Source organism: Gymnoscopelus braueri (genome assembly GCF_963280865.1).
Source record: "Gymnoscopelus braueri genome assembly, chromosome: 6".
In the NCBI taxonomy this organism is placed as follows: domain Eukaryota; kingdom Metazoa; phylum Chordata; class Actinopteri; order Myctophiformes; family Myctophidae; genus Gymnoscopelus; species Gymnoscopelus braueri.
The window spans coordinates 49,231,850-49,251,410 of NC_137607.1; the positions used below are offsets into that span (position 1 = coordinate 49,231,850).

General features: G+C 41.4%; 1 protein-coding gene across 1 annotated transcript in view; it reads left to right on the top strand.

Moving 5' to 3' along the window:
- Positions 1-19,561, top strand: part of dnai3 (dynein axonemal intermediate chain 3) — a 44,913-nt gene that overhangs the window by 14,656 nt on the left and 10,696 nt on the right. The window contains exons 6-15 of the mRNA XM_080430628.1: positions 1,554-1,753; positions 2,337-2,453; positions 4,116-4,306; positions 5,241-5,365; positions 6,331-6,420; positions 7,386-7,481; positions 13,668-13,790; positions 16,634-16,707; positions 17,554-17,704; positions 18,284-18,380. Of these exons, the coding sequence (XP_080286754.1) occupies positions 1,554-1,753; positions 2,337-2,453; positions 4,116-4,306; positions 5,241-5,365; positions 6,331-6,420; positions 7,386-7,481; positions 13,668-13,790; positions 16,634-16,707; positions 17,554-17,704; positions 18,284-18,380 (1,264 nt within the window). The remainder of the gene's footprint in view (positions 1-1,553; positions 1,754-2,336; positions 2,454-4,115; positions 4,307-5,240; positions 5,366-6,330; positions 6,421-7,385; positions 7,482-13,667; positions 13,791-16,633; positions 16,708-17,553; positions 17,705-18,283; positions 18,381-19,561) is intronic.

Consider the following 19,561-nt stretch of genomic DNA (forward strand, 5'->3'; position numbering starts at 1 on the left):
GACCCCCAGGCAGTAGATACAGACGCGGTGGGGGTCGTCTGCGGCGACGAGGAGGCTACAGCTCGGTCGTCCGCAGGTCCTCTGTGGTTCCATTCCTGGTCTGGAAACACAGCGGCCTAACTTGGCTAGTAGCACCTAGCTAGCTGCTACCAGTAGCCTAGCCGCTGAATGAATGAAAAAGCTACCGGCTAATTCAAAGACCAGGAAAAGGGAAAACTGAGAGGATAGTCAACAATAATACTTAAATAAGTTCCGGGAGAAAACTTAATTTTTCGCAAGGATTTTCCCGTGGGGAAATACTCTGTATTCCGCGTTGGGTTAAGTTGTAAAATTTCTTGCTTCTTGTGTGTGAATTTCTGCGCATTCGCTTGCAGAGTGGAGAGCCTACGTCACGAGGGAGCTTTATACTCCCGGGTCTTCCGGACTCGTGACATACCCTTAGCCAATCAGTATTGGCACCGGGAGCGTGTGTGTTGCTCTGTCTCATCGCCTGAGGACGCTGATATCCCATAGTGAGTAGTAAACGGAGAACCGTGGTAAAACCAGTAGTTTCAAACCAAAAAACATTGTGAATTGTTTGTCCGTTTCAATTTTAACATTGAAGTGGATGGAGCAGCAAATCTTTGGGAATTGTTATCTCCTTATTCGTTTGGAATATCGAAAAGGTGTCAATCTTAAATAATTAGAGAATCTTTTTAGAAAATTTTTTTTTTTGAAAAAATGTTTTTTTTTTTTTTTTTTAAAGACGTTTTTAAACGTCTTTGGCAGGCAATAGCTGAAGGCCCAAAGACGTTTATAAACGTCTTTGGCAGTTAAGCAGTAAATATTTACATTGGAGTCTAATAACGGCATGTCCTCCCTGTCCAGTCTGTTGCTATCGAAGTTACTTTGTGTGAAAGAAGCCACACAAATCACAATGCAGCATTCAGTGCAGTGTTGATTTCGTCGACTAAAACTATGACGAAAGATGTTCGTCGACTACCTTTTTTTACTGACGAAAACTAAATAAAAACTAAGGTATGATGACTAAAACTAAGACTAAATGTTAGGGAGGGACTTGTGGAGAAGAGATCCAGTAGAACAAGTCATTTTATGCTTGTTTGCGCTCAGGTGTTGCGCTCTGAAAATAGCAGATCTACAAGCTCACAACGCGTAGCCCTGTGACGTGTTGTGAGCTTGTAGATCGGCTATTTTCAGCATGCAACCAAGTGTAAAATCAGGCATTACGACGCCATCAAGGCCCCCCAAAATACATTTTATTCGACTAAATCTACTGTAGATTTAGTCGACTATAATCTTATGATATTTAGTCGACTAAAACTAGACAAAAACTTTAAAAAATCATATGACTAAAACTAAATGGAATTTTACTCAAAAATGACTAAAACTAAAAAAAAATGTGATGTCAAAATCAACACTGATCCAGTGGAGCAGACTACATTCATCATCATTATTTGAATGAATGAATTATTTGATTCATTCATCAATGAGTCGATTTTTCCCATTTATCTCCCTATCATTTCACGCCTCTGATCTCTTCGCCTCCAAATCAGCTGAGGTACAGGTTCTCCAGGATAAGGAGGGAGTTTGGTGCGCCTGTTAAGTTTTCGGACCGGAACGTGGCAGATGCTAAAGATGGCTTCATAGAGTGTACTCCTTACCAAGACCCCAACTTCAGCATCAAGCAGATGGAGAGGCACTGTGGGGTCCAGGCCATCTCCACGCTCCAAAGCTCCAGCACTCAGACACAGTGGTACAGTGTGCTTGGAAATAATGACACATACAATTTTGGTTTGCTAACTATCACATTATCTGCATATTTCATGATCGAATACAGGTTGTATTGCTTAAAGCTGCAATCCAGAACTTATTTTAAGGAATAAAAGATAATTTGAACACATCTCTATGGTAGAGTATGTTAATACAATATGACTAGCACATCTGCAGTGGTTGGAAGAGGCCTCCCTACTATTCCGTTGTAGAAATTTAGACCCTGGTTGACAAGGAGTGATTGAAGCTCATAAGTGCAATATCTCCCCTGGACGAGCGAGTATTCCCTCTTGAAAGAACGGTAAAAGTTTGGTCTCCCACTTGGAAGACCGGAGTTCAAATCCCGGGTGATTTCTATGGATTGCAGCTTTAAGACATTTGCAGTGCATTTACAGTGCATTTATTCCTGCTTTACCCTCAAACTGAATGGCATAGCCCTATAATCTATGTTCACCCAATAGTATAATATAGTATAGTATAATAATAATAAAAGATCCTCTCTCTCTATTGTTTAATTGCATCTCTGCTCTACTCTTCTTACTAAACAAATGTACTTTTTTTTACAGGAAATATCCAAAGAATATGTGCACTCAGTATGAGCCACGAGAGTTTAGCGAGGAAGAAAAAGAAAAGCTACTTCAATCTGAGAATCTGAAGAATTTCATCAACTCTGTGGCCTCTAGGTAAAAAGGCCTGCATTTCAGTGATTGATGGGGTCTCTCTGCTTCTTCTTAGGGGCAATATTTGAATGTATGGGGTGACTGAAAGCCAATTCAAAAGCTTATACATTACTGCACACCAGCCTCAAGGGGACCAGTGCACATCCATTATTAAAATGTGAGCCGTGTCAAGGTATTCACAGGTATAGGACAATGACTCAGACCATTCCCCTTGTCAGCCACAACACATTTTGTATTTATGTACTTCCCAGACTTAAGAATGATACCTGCAAAGGTGAAACATTGTGGTTTCAATGCCGTAGGCCCACCGTAAGCTTGAGTGGTTCTCAACATGGGGTCCAGGGAATTGTTAGGAACCAAATACACCCTAAGGGGTCTGTAACCCAGAGAGTGTTGGTTCCATATACATATATAATCTACACTGTACATTTTACAGTGTAGATTGGCATTCCAGAGATAAGAATTGCATAAAATGGACCCCTGCAATAATGCATATCAAACTGGGGGTCCTGAATTAAAGGATTGAGAATACTGTATAGAGCATGGGTTTTCAACTGGTGGTCCGTGGACCACTGGTGGTCCGTGAAGGTATTGCATGTGGTCCCTGACCATGCATGCATTTAGTAATGTAGGAAAGTGAAGATTTGCATTATATTTTATTTTATCGACCACTAGTTGAGAAACAGTATGATGTATGATGACGCATCAATGTTGTCAGTTACTTGGAAGTCGGATGTCAACAACTTCCACAGAAATGGGAGTTAGAATTTCAAGGGAAACTGTACCGGTTTACCTGGTTGTGTCATCATTAGTAGGAAATGTGCCCATATCAATCGCATGTGCTTGCTCATATACATATGTTGCAATGAATCAGTCAACATGAGTTTAATATGGAAGGTTAAGAGAACGGAACAGCATATCTCAGTCAAATAATGACTGTTAAGGGCTTGATTTGATTCACCTCGAATTAACAAATTAAATGAAGGCCTTAACAGTCATTATTTAACTTCAAGCTTTTTCCCCCCACACCACGCCCATATCCCCCCTCCCAACACAACAGTGTCCCCAGGTTGATTCTCATTCAGGGTGGTGGTCCCTGGTTCATAATCAGTTGAAAACCCATGCTGTAGAGTAATCACTTGGCCTCACCACACCCTATCCTCTTTGTGTTATGTACTGTGTGTACAGGTTGTTGAAATAAAAGATCATGATCCACATCCACATCTTTACTCATTTCACACTCAAGACAATCAACCCATTAAGACCTGAAGCCGATTCTACATGTCTCCTAAATCTCAACTGTATTCTGAAAAACGTATGTTTCTATATCAGTGGTTCTCAAACTTTTTCATGTCAAGGACCCCCAAAATTATATTTATTTGGCCGCCGACCCCCATCTCAAAATAAAATCTTTAAAACAATATTCAAAGATTTGCACACATTTTCATAATTTTTCAAAAATAGCAGATCTACAAGCTCGTAGCGCGGCACTCGGTGCCGCGCTATGAGCTTGTAGATCTGCTATTTTTGAATAGCCAAAGTGTAAAATAATGCATTTTAGCTCTAATCAAAAAGTGACACAGATGCGTTCCAGGTCTTAATGGGTGAAATGGAAGGAAAGAGTCACCATTCAAATAAGTCTGTCAATCTTCCCTTGTATTGCAGGTTTGATATAGCCATCCAGCAGAACGAGATTATGGATGTATTCTTTGATGACCTAAAGGCCCTGAGCGAGGAGGACAGTGGCTTCGGAGGAAAGACTGACACTCACCTGAAGGAGTATCAGTCCTTCACAGACCTGAACTACAGCAAGGAGAAGACCATCAGCGACATCAAATGGCATCCCACCATCAACGGTGAGGTGCACAGGTCACGAGAGGTTTCTTTTAGTGCTACTATAGCTGAAATAAAATGTAATAATTCCAGAAATATCTGCTCAGTAGGAGACTGAAAGTGCTGTGGTGCCATGCACACCATCATGTGCCCTTTTTGGAGAAGGTTCAATATCATGATTTGTTATTCAAGATGCTTACATGTAGCACTTGGGAAGAATCTGTTCTGGAAATGGCTTGTTGAGCATTTAAAGGCACAATAGTGTACGCCTAATCATAGCAAGGAGATGTTTTTGAAGGCAGGGTGGCCAGGGGGGGATTTTGGTGCACTATTTTTTCAAGGAACCTGTGTTCTTGAGAAGTAAGACTACCAATCCATACAGTACATTCATAAAACTACTGGAGACAATCTATGGCACCTTTATGAAAAACTATATAGAACACTACTATCCTGGGAAAGGTTTGTCATGGGGCAAGAAAGAACTTATTCACTTTCCATGCTGGTTGGCTAGTTGGCATCACGTTATCCCGGAACTTTGATTTATTCCCGCAGTACATGCCGGAAAAATTACTAGGAAGCTTGCCGGAAAATTCCGAACACCAGAACTGCCACCCCACCACATGATGGTTTCACATGAGATGGATTTCAAATTTTCCACTATAATTCCTGCATGTGAAAACGGGGTAGATACAAAACCAAGACAGCCCAGAGTAATTTCCTGTATCTGTGTTATACTTTAGGAGCACAGAAGCAGGTCGTGAGTCTATTAATTCCAATGGGTGAAATGAACGAACTGTATGTGAGCTCAGATTATAACAGTCTCTTTCGATCAGTGGAATTCTTTTAACGTGCATCACATGGTTTAAATGCTCCTAACACCTTTCCACTTTACTGGTGTTCTGTCCAGTGAATTGACGATGGTGTGTGGTGACGATGGTGTGTGGTTTGCTGTGCTAGGTGTGATAGCAGTGGCCATGACAGAGAGATTGTCCTTCGAGGAGCGGATCGACCACTCTACCAAGCTGCTCCTCAACCCCTCCCTCATTCTCTTCTGGAGTTTCTCAGACCCCATCAACCCGCAGGTATGAGAATCGCTCCTCTCTCATTTCACGGCCTATATTTACACAGCCACAAAGGATTTAATTCTTTCGTCTTGTGTTTTTTTCTTTTTTTTTGTTGGCTCAGATCTGATCTGGGTGTCTATGGGACCAAAACACAAAACACACACTCAAGATCCTATTTACCCTTGTTAGACAGTGATGAGAAGATCAAATGCACTCCACAAAGGGTTACAACTTAGATTTGTCTGCTCATGCAGTCTCTCTCTCTCTCTCTCTCTCTCTCTCTCTCTCTCTCTCTCTCTCTCTCTCTCTCTCTCTCTCTCTCTCTCTCTCTCTCTCTCTCTCTCTCTTGCTAAATCCTCACTGACAGCTTACAACCAGTTTCTTTCTCTCTCATGTCAGATCTGCTTTCAGATGACCTTTCATAAGAAATGGCTTGAAAGATTTGCTTTCTGCTGTCATTCATCACCATTGTTTGGTTTGGCAAAAGTAACTGAGGTGCTCAATCAATAAAAATGAACTGCGAAACTACTCACTAAGTAACGTGAGTTGTGCATGCACGCTCTCACTGCTGCATGCATCACGGTTAGGTTTCACTGTCTGTGATAAGAATAGAAATAGATCCTGGATAGAGGAAACGAGAGACATTATATAGGGGGGGAAACATTTATTTAGTTAAAGGATTAAACTACTGGAGTTCATTTTTGCAGCTGACTTAAATATCTCCCATAGAATGAAGCATGGCACTGAAAAATGAATGCTTTTGTAAAACAATCCCGCAACTCCAAGGTCTTTTTTTTCACGTCTGGTGAAACAGGATCGCGCCGCATATGCTTGGCTTGCAGGATTAAAAGCTGAACTTTGTATGGACTAGAATAAATAAATACTTGAGATGGCAGCGACCCAACACATGAAAGTCTCCACTTTGAAATGTAATATCTCTGCAATGTGTATGCGGGTTTTTTTTTCGCTTGTGTCGTTCACAGTTGCTGCTGGAGTGCCCAGACGACGTCTTTGCCTTCGAGTTCTGCCCCTCGGATCCAAATATTATCGTTGGCGGCTGCATGAATGGCCAGGTGCTGACCTAGGCTCTCTGCCTGCTTGCCTGCCTGTCTTACCTACCTGTGTGTGTGTCTGTCTCTCTCAGCTGCTCCTTCCCTCACTGTCTCCCTTTCCATCTCTTAACCACATGGACCCTAGCATCCATATTCTGGGCATAATATAGACGAACATTCACTGAAAGGTTTATGGGGTTTAAGAGGTTAAAGTGGCCTGGCCACAGATTATGTCTCTCTCTCTGTCCGATCCTCCTACAGCAGTGGTTTTCAACCCTTTTCATATCAAGGCCCATTATTTATTCGTCATTTGAGCACCGTTTGATGAGATTTAGACTCTGCGACCCAATAAGACGAATATTTTGTTGTCGTTGGGGATACAATTCCATGCTGTATTGATGTTAGCACCATTAGGAGAGATAACAGGCAAACGTTGATCAAAATAACAATTCTTTAATTAAGCAATGTAGATGTTTAACAATAATTTAACTCTTGAGAGCGTAAAATGAAACGGGTCCATTTGGTTTCATTTTACGCTCTCAAGAGTTAAAGATACGGGTCCATTTGGTTACCAACTCTCCATCATTTAGCTGGGGACCACCTGGAACCCCCTCAAGGACCACTGGTGGTCCCCGGACCACTGGTTGAGAACCGCTGTCTCACTAGTAATCACTGTCATACCTTATCATAATATATTATTTATGTTTTTTTTTTATTACACCTAATATGTTTTTCCTTTCTTTTTTCATTTCAAGGTACCGATAACAAAAAAATATATTAATTACACTTAGAGAATAGGCCCTCTCACTGTGCTATTCATATCTGCTCTCCTGTATTGTTTCCACACGGAAACCAGGTCTAGTTATGATGGATACGGTATGGGTGATGTGTGCTTTATGGCAGGATGTGTGCTTTATATGGCTACGGTTTCCCTGCAAGGTAATCGATCCCCCAGTTAATTGACTTTGCATTGTTTGTCGTCTCAGGTCGTCTTGTGGGACATTTCCGCTCACAGCGAGCGGCTGCTGCTGGGCATGCAAGCTGGCGGTGGAAAGAACACCTCTGTCGATGCCCACGCTTTTGTGAGTACCCAATAATATCCTCCTATGGGTTGGTTTTAAATGGCCTCGGGGTGCACATGTGATGCCCGTAACAGCATCCGGCATGCGTGCTGTTTGCCATCTGTTAATGTGCTTCCTCGACTGCTGGTGATGTTGCTTTGGTTTATATACCAATATGGATCATGGCTTTATTAACCCATTTAGGCCAGGAACGCATCTGTGTCATTTTTTTTATTTCTTTGGCTATTCAAAAATGGCAGATATTCAAGCTCATCATGAGCTTGTAGATCTGCTATTTTTGAGAAATCGTGAACATTTCTCAAACTTTTTCATGTCAAGGACCCTCAAGATTATATGAATTCGGCTGTGGACCCCCATCTCAAAATATCTAGGTCCAGGGACCCCCGTGAAGCAAAGATTTGAGTTAAAAATGTTCCCTTTCAAAAATACATTTGCACAAATGTTCACGATTTTTCAAAAAAATAGCAGATCTACAAGCTCATAGCGCGACACTCCGCGCTGTATAGTGTATATCTGCTATTTTTGTATAGCTAAAGTATAAAACATGGATAAAGTGGTGACACAGATGTGTTCCCGGTTGGAATGAGTTAAAGACTTGAATTCTGGTATATTTACCGTTAAGGACAGGCTTGTGCTTTCCAAAAGGTGCTGTATGACAGGGAGCGTTGATGATACCCGCTGGTCTCTCTCTCCTCAGCCCCAGCCTTTCATTAGAGGGGAATGCAGGCAGTGGCCTGATGGTCCTTTTCAAGCCCAGCCACAGCTGTCACAACTACTACACTACTAATGGCCACGTGCCTCATCTCTGCTACTTTGTAGTTTGAGGGTCGTAATCACTCCTATCAGCACAGTTTACAGGCAGCCTAATAGTATTAATAACCAGTGGTGTAAAGTAACTAAGTACATTTACTCAAGTATTGTACTTAGTTACAATTTTGAGAGATGTTTTACTTTACTGGAGTATTTTCAATTTTCAGTACTTCTACTTCTACTCCACTACATCTCAGAGGCAAATATTGTACTTTTACTCCACTACAATTATTTGAAAACTTTAGTCACTAGTTACTTTTTAGACTTCAAACCTCAAGTAAAACAACAACAACACCAGTGGTTGTGTGTTTCTTGCATGTATGATTATCTGAATGCCAACGATCCAAACAGCTCAGCTGCTTGACAGATTGCATGTAATAATAGTCACGGTCGGTAAACCCTGTATGAATCAGTATTTTTATTTTTACTTTTCATGTTCCTTAGATCAGTGGTTCTCAACCTTTTTCATGCCAAGGACCCCTACGTTGATATACATTTGGCCGCGGACCCCCATCTGAAAAAGTTTTGTGCCAGGGACCTCCATAAGCAAAGATTTGTGTTAAAAATGTTCACTTTAAAAATATATATACATTCAAAGATATGCACACATATTCAAGATACAAAAAATATATATATTTTTGAATAGCCAAAGCTAAGTGGTTAAAATGATTGTGACGCTATATTAACTAATTTCGCAAGGACCACTGGTGGTCCCCAGACCATTGATTGAGAACCACTGCCTTAGATGGTATAATACAGTGGTGTAAGACAGAAAGACAGAAAGGTGGGAGAAAAGTCAGGGGATGAAATTTGACAAGCGGTAATATTTACCGCAATCGAACCCACAGCATTGCGATTACATGACAGTGACTTTCTATCACAAGTGCATGACATGTGCCCCAGGCACAGTGGTGGAAGAAGTACTCAGATATTTACCTAAGTAAAAAGTAGCAATACCACAATATAACAATACTCTGTTACGTTAAGTTAAGTAAGTAAAATGTCTGTGTTCAAAATGTTACTTGAGTAAAAGTACAAAAGTATTGACATCAATATATACTTAAAGTACCAAAAGCTAAAGTACAAAAATGTTTGAAAATAGCCTATGTATAAAATAGGGCTGAAGTGGTTAATGTATGTTTTTATAATCTAAATCTATATCTGCAAACTAGTAACTAAAGTTTCCAAATAATTATAGTGGAGTAAAGGTACAACATTTGCCTCTGAGTGCCTAGTGGAGTACAGTAGAAGTAAAAGTACAGAAAAATGGAAATACTCCAGTAAAGTAAAAAATACCTCAGAATTGTACTTAAGTACAGTACTTGTACTTGTACTTTGTTACTTCACACCACTGGCCGCTGCACCACCCAGACGGCCCTCCGTAATACTGTCCCTCAGAGCCTACTGTATAACCACTGCTGACATCTTCCACCCGGCCGCTGTGCTTAAATAGACACATATGCCACCATCATCCAGCCCTTCGTTTCCTTTGTGTGTGTTTTTATTGCCTCTGCTTTGGAACAGCTGTCTCTCCCTTCTTCTCTCGCTTTCTTTATCAACCTCCCACCGTCCCTCCATCTTTCTCCTCCCTCGTCCTCCTCTGGCACACTTTCCCTGCTGTCTCACCGTCTCTCGTCTGCCTCCCATCTTCCTCGTTGGCCTCGCTCACCCCCCACCACACACACACACACACACACACACACACACACACACACATACACACACACACACACACACACACACACACACACACACACACACACACACACACACACACACACACACACACACACACACACACACACACACACACACACACACACACACACAGAATTTGTGTGTGTGTCTAGACACACACACAAAAGTCTACACACACACACACACACACACACACACACACACACACACACACACACACACACACACACACACACACACACACACACACACACACACACACACACACACACACACACACACACACACACACACACACACACACATAAACCACCAGTGGTGGGAAAGGTAGTCACATTTTTTACTGAATACTGAAACGTAGAAATACTCTGTTACAAGAAAAAGTCCGGAATTCTAAATTTACTTGAGTAAAAGTACAAAAGTATTCAAAGTGTACTTAGAGTACCAAAAGTGAAAGTACTCATTATACAGAATGTCCTATTTCAAGTTTTCAATTGTATACAAATCTTTTGAAAATAGCAGATCTCTAAGCTCACAATGCGTCACGATGCGACACATTGTGAGCTTGTAGATCTGCTATTTTCAAATGGACAAAATGTATATAGGGCTGAAGTGGTTAATGTATGTTTTGTAATAATAATCAAAATCTACAAAGTAACTAGTAACTAAAGTTTTAAGACAAGTAAGACGCGCGAACGCGGTAAGCGAACGCACAAAAAAAATTATAATAATGAAAACAAATATTTAAAAAAAAGTAACCAGTAAAAAAATTTTTTTTAAATACAAAAGAAATCTGCGTTACAAGGAGCATCTTAGAAAAATACAAATTCACAAAAAAATTACTTTGAATGTTTTTGAACAATTCAACAAAGTGTTTGAAGTGCCTGTTTCACCCACTTCCGGGGGGCGGAGCCAAAATCCGAGCCCGAAGTATTTGTTCGTAGACCCCCACTTAGGGGGGGTAGAAAAAGTTTCGGAGCGATTCGGGCACTTTTCATTTAACATGGGGTTTCAATGGGGAGTTTTTAGGAGCCTTCTCCGGGGCGTGGCTTCCGGGGGAAGGGGCGGGCTTAAACGCAACCTTGACAGGTGTGTTCAGTTTTCCAAGACCTTTCATTTGATGTATGGTACGTCTAAATTGGACATTTACTTATCTCAGAGGAGCTGCACACAGGCAGTGCACACAGAGACACAGAGAGAGAGAGAGACACAACCCGAGCACGGTTTCATAGTAAGCTCCACTTGCGCGGAGGCGCGCCTTCGCCGCGCCTCCTTCCACTGCGTTCGCAATAATCGTAGTGGAGTAAAAGTACAAAATTTGTCTCAGAGACGTAGTGGAGTTGAAGTAAAAAGTACTGGAATTTGGAAAATACCCAAGTAAAGTACAAATACCTCAAAATTGTACTTAAGTACAGTACTTGTATAGTACTTAGTTACTTTCCACCACTGGAAACCACTTCCATTCTCTCTGCCCCCCCCCCCCCTATTTGCTCTTCATTTCTCCTGGAGTCAACATCATCTGCCCCCACGTTGTCCAGCTGCTGCACAAGGCCATTGTCTCCCCCCATAATGTGCTGTCCCACGGGCAGATAACATGGGCAAATCAGATCAACACACCCACCCCTGTGTGTTTGCAGTGCAAACAGTGGGCAGTTGTTATCTTCCGAAAGCCATTATTTTGGCGCCCGAGCGCGGCAGAGCGGTGCTCTCCAATGGCACCTGTTGCTAACTTATCAGATGAAGGAAAAGCCTAGGGTACATTTCTGTTCTGTTTCCCACTGACTTTACGTGATAGATCAAACAACAGGTGCACTGCATTGGCCCAGCTAGCGGTCAAAATATAATATACGCACACGAATACCCAGCACCAATTCCAGTGCGCTAGGGTGGATTTTTGACTAGCCAGTGATCCCTTTTAATGAGAAGCAGACACAGTGACAGCAGAAGCCAAAGTACAAACTGGAATCACATGCAGAGATTTAGGCTTTCAACAAGAGGACGCTGTTTGGAAAAGACTGAGCTGGTATTTCCACTTAGTGAATTTGACGTTGTGTAATAGTTGTGCTTAGATTACAGTAAAACTACTCCATCACTGGCTTGCTCTTTGACATTTTTTTCCACACGACAGTGGCAGTGCCATAAATGTGGCCATTGTAGAAATCCCACTTTTCACTCCAAGCCTCAAGGCTGATTGCAGCTTGCGCTATACTGTACCTGTCTTGTTGGAAAGAAACTATTTGGAATTTTGATTCTTTTCACAGGTTAAACACTTGAAGGAGCAAACACTTGAATCAGTTGTAAAAATAAATTATTTTAGTTTTTTTCTCATTGCAATTGTGCTTACTATTTGAAAGAGAATAAGCTGCAGAATAAGCTGCTGCAGACTCGGCAGTATTAACGACTTAAAGGGATAGTTCACCCCCAAAATGACTTTTTTTCTATTGATTAGTAGGCTGGAGGAACTATAGACCATATTCACACGGTGGCCATTTTGGAATTTAACATTGAAAGTGCCACCCTGTTGCCGTGGCAACCGGGGTGGCACTTCATTGACTTAATAGCAACACGGCCGCTGTGTGAATATGGTCTATAGGCTTTCCAAGGCATAGAGGGGCGGATCCAAACCTAGCGCTGGGAGACAACGCCGCTTCCCTATTGCTTCACCAATCTATGTCCCCGCCTCCCCCCCCCCCCCCCGGGCTGTGCACAGAACACTGACGTCACCAAATTTTGAGCAACGCCCCTCTGCACTCTGATTGGTTAGGAAAATACAAGGTTCACTCCCACTCCTAGGCCACAGTTCCTGCAATGTTACCCCAGGCTTTTTTTCTTTTGAAACAAAAAAAAAGGCATGGGTTCCCGAGGCTAATCGATTAGTCACCCCATGGAGACATGAATGGTAATTTTTTCATTTTTGTCGCATTCCTAAGCCAATAATTTGATGACCGGCAGCGGTTCCGGTAGGAGACAAAAAGAGTCTCCTTTGTGTCTCCTACCGGAACCGCTGCCTACCGGTCCGCTGGTCATCAAATTATTGTCTTAGGAATGTGACAAAAACAAAAAGTCTCTATGGGGTGACTAATCAATCAAAAGTATTTTTGGGTGAACTATCCCTTTAATCCCTATATACATTACTTTGTCGTATGATGAACAGCAAAAAGAGCAACTCAACTTGCGATGTGATGTGGCCTGCATTTTTAAAAAGCTTTGATATTTTGTATTTTTTTCACCTATAATGACATGCCCAAACGCCAGGTTGAAAGTGGTTAATATGGAAACATGATGAGGAAGGTGGGGTCGGTACACGGTAGCTGTACCGAAGCCTCTCTCTGAATTCCATTTTTTGCCGTTCAGGCCCCTCGGCTGTGGAACTCACTACCTGGGGACCTCAGGCAGGCAAACTCAGTGTCCTCTTTCAAATCTCTTCTAAAAACTCGCTTTTATCGCACTGCTTTTTCCTAGATTATGAATTGCTGTACTATTTATGAAATTAATGTCTGATTTGTATTGTATTTTTTAACTGTTGTTATTGTAAAGCACTTTGTAACTTGTTTTTGAAAGGTGCTATATAAATAAAGTTATTATTATTATTATTATTTTAGGACTGTAATTGTCAGAGTTCTCCATCCATGCTGTAACATTCAATATACTGCATCCTTTGTGTCTGCCCCCTCCCAGAAGGACTTTGAAGAGAAGAGAGAAAGTGAGACCCCTGCGGTGCGCTACAGTGCCGTCTCTGCCATCGAGAACAGTCACAAAGCGCCAATTACCGATGTCCAATGGCTGCCGGAGACCTTTGAGGTACACAGTACAGGGGTCTTATGGGAGCGGAGGGGAGCAGGGCTGAAGGGGGCCTGGAGAGTCAAGGGAGCAATATTTAGATGGAACTCTGATTACTTGGTGCGTGAGTCATTAATGGAATGTTACAGTAGCATTAGAGCATTGGTTCTCAAAGTGGGGTCCGGGGACCCCCAGGGGTCCTTGGGGGGGGTACCAGGGGGTCCCCAGCAAAATTAGTCAATAAAGCGTCACAATCATTTTAACCCCTTTATCCATATGTTATACTTTGGCTATTCAAAAATAGCAGATCTACAAGCTCATAGCGCGGCACCGCTATGAGCTTGTAGATCTGCTATTTTTGAAAAATCGTGAAATTGTGTGCAAATCTTTTTTTGTAAACTTAATTTTTATTTGCACATTTTCAGTTACAGTCACAGTGCATGGGTTCATATGTCACATTATCAAGCATCATATTCCAGTCCATTCATGAATGTCCATCATTGTTAGTGGTGTCGTCTTGCTGGGTTTTATATTCAGTCCATTTCTCCCATTTTTCAAGAAATAGAGTCTCTTGCAATCTCAGTTCATGAGTTAGTTTCTCCATTACAAATATATTCTCCACAATGCACAGCCACTGCTCACAAATTGGAGGATCTGCTTTGTAGGCGAACATTTTTAACACAAATCTTTGCTTCTGGGGGTCCCTGGAACAAAATATTTTGAGATGGGGGTCCGCTGCCAAATACATATCAATTTGGGTGTCCTTGGCACGAAAAAGTTTGAGAACCACTGCATTAGATAACTCTCAATATGTTCTTCTGTCCGTTTAGTTTTTTGTTGGACTGTCTCTCGAGTATAAAAACATATATAGTGATAAGGCGTCTTATTTGTAGGACTACTTAGTGCTGCTTCTACATCCTGGTGAACATTGGAAAACATTGTTCAGTGATTTCTTGATCTCAGGCCCACTTGGCTTTGTCTTATCATTATCTCTAGTAAACACTTTTACAAAGTCTCCAAAGCACCAAGTGCAACTCAACACATAACAGATGCTTTTAAGCCTTCACACCCAATTCATTCGCTGATAGTAAAACACTTTTGACTTGAAAGGCTCAGGTCCCTTATCGGCCCCTAATGATTTCTCCATCTAATTTTGGAATAATGACTCCAGTGTTTGTAATCCAACCAGGCTTAAAAGCCCCTTGACCGTAAACAGTAAAGACAGAAGGTGGGGTGCCAGCGGGCTCATGAAAGGAGGTGGGTAAAGGTGAGAAGCCAGTGGGCGATAGGCGATACAACACTGAGAAGGAATGTGGTTTGGGAAATGGAACAATATGTGTGAATCACCAAAGTGTGCTTTATGGAACATAACTGGAATTGAAAAACATGATCATCATGAACATGGTCATAATCAGGGTTCGATTTGCATTTTCTTAACCCACTTTAAGCCCTATACTTCTACTACTTCTTCATTTGACAAATAGCGAAAATAGCAGATCACAACGCATCACATTGCTTGTTGATTTGCTATTTCTGTTGTTTTTTATTTTAAAACAAATGTGGATTTTCTTCAACATAAATCTTTTTTTTTTTTTTAATGCTGGTCATTTCATCGTCTCAAAAGATGGTTGGTTAGTAGATAGCTGTATGTGTTGTGTCATGCTCTGATGTACAGGCTGACTCGAAATGCCTTATAGGCATCAGTGGCACTGCTGACATAGTGCTCCTTGTCAAAATACCACATGGAGTCAGTTCTGACATTAATCTTCTGACAGACACTGACAGATGGTATTGGACGAGACCACTGATTAAGTGACATGTCATGAAACCCATAATATGACATGTGATTATCACCAGGCTCTTTCACTTGTTAGGCTCAGTGAGGTGCACGCAGCAACCACGGAGAACAGATACAAACAAGCTTTGAGCAGGATTTACTGAACCGCACGCCTGCAGGGTGTGCAAAACTCCAGTGTTTCCAAATATCGTGGTTTCTACAGCATGACATGACAAGGAAACAGTGTTGATTTCGTCGACTAAAACTATGACGAAAATTGTTCGTCGACTACCTTTTTTCACTGACGAAAACTAAATAAAAACTAAATAAAAACTAAATAAAAACTAAATAAAAACTAAATAAAAACTAAATAAAAACTAAATAAAAACTAAATAAAAACTAAATAAAAACTAAATAAAAACTAAAAATAAGACTAAATATATTGACAATTTCGTCAACAAATAAAAACTAGACTAAAATGTTAGTGAGGGACTAGTGGAGAAGAGATCCAGTAGAACTAAAAGACAAGTCATTTTATGTTTGTTGCGCTCTGCTGTTGTGCTCTGAAAATAGCAGATCTACAAGCTCACAACGCGTCGCGCTGCGATGCGTTGTAAGCTTGTAGATCGGCTATTTTCAGCATGCAACCAAGTGTAAAATCAGCCATTATGACGCCTTCAAGGCACCGCCAAAATACATTACTAAAATATGACTAAAACTAAATGGAATTTTATTCAAAAGACTATGACTAAAACTAAATCAAAATTTGCTGTCAAAATCAACACTGCAATGAAAGCACCTCTGATCTGAGATGTTTGGCTGATACGGATTTTGAAACAAGTGAGTTTCATAAAAAAGCTTCTCTTCTGTCACCGTGTGGCTTACACTGTCATCCATCAAGGAGTCATAAAACACACCGACAGTCATCTGTATAAGTAAAACAAGGCAATCATCACAAGTGCCCTCCAGAGGAACCTTAAAGCTACATAAATCTACGCAACAGCCTTGTCCGCCACTTATCAATGCCTGACATCACTTAGTGCTACAATTTTGCTGATTCCTGAACCCTCTCCATCTCTTACTATAGGTGACAAGGATGGGCGTACCAGTCGAGAACAAGAATAATGTATGTGTTCAACTCGTCACCTGCGCCCCTGACTGGTAAGAAAACATTGATCATATGAAGACCTGTCAGCCTCACAACTAATGCAAGTGATGTATGGTTGCATTTGAATTATGAAGTACAAGTATGCCTGTTCATTATACTGATTGAAACATTATCATCTGTCTTCATGTATGAGGGCCAGATACTGTCTCTCTCTCTCTGTCATCTTTCAGTGGTGGAAAAAGTACTCACATTACTTAAGTAAAAGTATCAATACTGCAATGTAGAAATACTCTGTTACAAGTGAAAGTAAGGTATTCAAAAATGTATTTGGGTTAAAGTACAAAAGTATTGGTATAGAAATGTACTTAAAGTACCAAGAGTAGAAAGTACTCATTGTGCAGAATGTCGCATTTCACAAGTTCAAAATGCATACAAACAATTTGAAAATAGCAGATCTACAAGCTCACAATGAGTCGCATCGCGACGCATTGTGAGCTTGTAGATCTGCTTTTTTCAAATGGCCGAAATATATGGGTTGAAGTGGGTTGAAGTAACTAGTAACTAAAGCTGTCAAATAATTGTAATGGAGTAAAAGTACAATATTTACCTTTGAGATGTAGTGGAGTAGAAGTAAAAGTATTGAAAACAGGAAACGCTCTAGTAAAGTAGAAATTCCTCAAAAGTGTACTTAAGTACAGTACTTAAGTAAATGTACTTGGTTACTTTACACCACTGGTCATCTTTCTTATCTTTCTGTTTTCTGTCATGCCCTCTCTGTGTGCTCTCAGTCGTTGTTGTTTTTGGTAGTTTTTTGGTTGTTGTAGTTTTTTTTTTAAATCTTTGACACCCTGTGTCTCTTTTTGTCTCCTCCCCATGTCTCCATGTCTCTCGTCCTGAAGCTGTGTGATGTTCTGGGACATCCGGGCTTCACAGAGAGCCACCCCAGTGACAGACAGGAAGCAGAGGGTTGAGGAGAAGATCCAGGAGAATCCCCATGGTGTCCCCGAGACCTTCAGACACCTGGACCTGACCTGGAAACCACTAGTCCGGGTATGATGTAGACCAGGGGTCTTCAACGTTTTCAGGCCAAGGACCCCCTAGCTGAGAGAGATATGAAGCAGGGACCCCCTCTATATTGTATAAAATTGTGTTTCAGATAAAACTATTTTTTTTACCTGGTCTGCTCTTTTTTCCCTCTACACCTATACCTTTTTGCCAGAAAATAGCAGATCTACAAGCTCACAACGCCTCGCGCGAGCTTGTAGATCTGCTATTTTTGGCTAAAGTTCTACTTAGAAAAGTGATGCCAGGGTTCAAGTGGTTAATGTAAAAAAGAAAAAATCATATCACACAAAGATTTGGCGGACCGCATTGCCAGCCATGCGTGCATTTATGCACGCATGGCTGGCATTATGTATACATGCATTATGTATGGAGACTGTTTCTGGACTGACGGGTGCTCAGATAGTGGTTTTGATCTTCTCTCAGGGACAGCAGACACTTGTCTCTGCAGTTGTTCAACCTGACACAATGATTTTTTGTGTGTGAGTGAGCATGTATGCCGTGCGTGTGCCTGTTAATACTTCAGGTGTTAAAATTGCTCTTCTCATCTCCATCACGTTGCTATAGGTTGCTCTGCCAAAGATTGATAACAGTGGGGAATACAGCCCTTTGAAATTCAGCCTGGAAGACAACAGCTGTGACAGTCATACAGGTACCAATGCAGGTGAGAGAGTTAATTTCTTGTGTTTATATGTGTCTCCTTCTCCCACCTCTGCTCTTGCTCTAAAGTATTCACACAGATGGGAATTCCTCCATTCTGTACATTTCCGTCTCATCTCATTGAAACACGTGCGTCAATCACATACTCTCTATGCTTCAAATGGTGATGTGTAACCCATTTCCCATCTTGTGCTCTGATTTGCTCTGTGTTAGGAGAGAAGTGAAGTCGGGCAGGAAAGTCCTTTCAAAGTTGGCATTGGTTTCATTTTTGAAAGAATGACTCCACTTCCAGTTTACCAGTCCTGCCACCAGAACAGAACAGAGATTAGATCATAAATAAGAAAGATGGCTTGCTGCATTGTAACATTGTTAACAATGCCAGGCGGGTTGACACTTGAGTGACACTTGAGTGCAACAATAACATGTATTCAGCATGACACAAAAGAATACACAATTATGTCATGAAATGGCTCATCAGCCTACCATGCAGTGTATGTTCCACACTTGTTCTGTACACACACACACTCTGTCTGCACACTCACAATACCTCAACATACTGTGTGTACTGCATATCGTAGGTCTATAATGCAGATGATCAGAATCAAAATACATCTAATTTGATGGTTACAGTATCCAGGTCTGGCTGAGCTTGCATTAATGTCTATTGTATATTTACTTCTACTTATTTTCCTGCTTTCTCCTTAACACGTTTCAGCAACACACACACACACACACACACACACACACACACACACACACACACACACACACACACACACACACACACACACACACACATCCTACTGTGTTGAAACATTCTGAAAAATAAGTAATACATAGCAGAAATGAGAGACGGGACTAGATGTTTTCATAATGGAACTTTCAAACACAAACCTGCCCTGTCAGAGGTGTGTGTGTGTGTGTGTGTGTGTGTGTGTGTGTGTGTGCGTGTGTGTGTGTGTGTGTGTGTGTGTGTGTGTGTGTGTGTGTGTGTGTGTGTGTGTGTGTGTGTGTGTGTGTGTGTGTGTGTGTGTGTGTGTGTGTGTGTGTGTGTGTGTGTGTGTGTGTGTGTGTGTGTGTGTGTGTGTGTGTGTGTGTGTGTGTGCGTGCGTGCGTGCGTGCGTGCGTGCGTGCGTGCGTGCGCGCGTGTGTGTGTGTGTGCGTGATCTAAGCGTGTGTGCATAC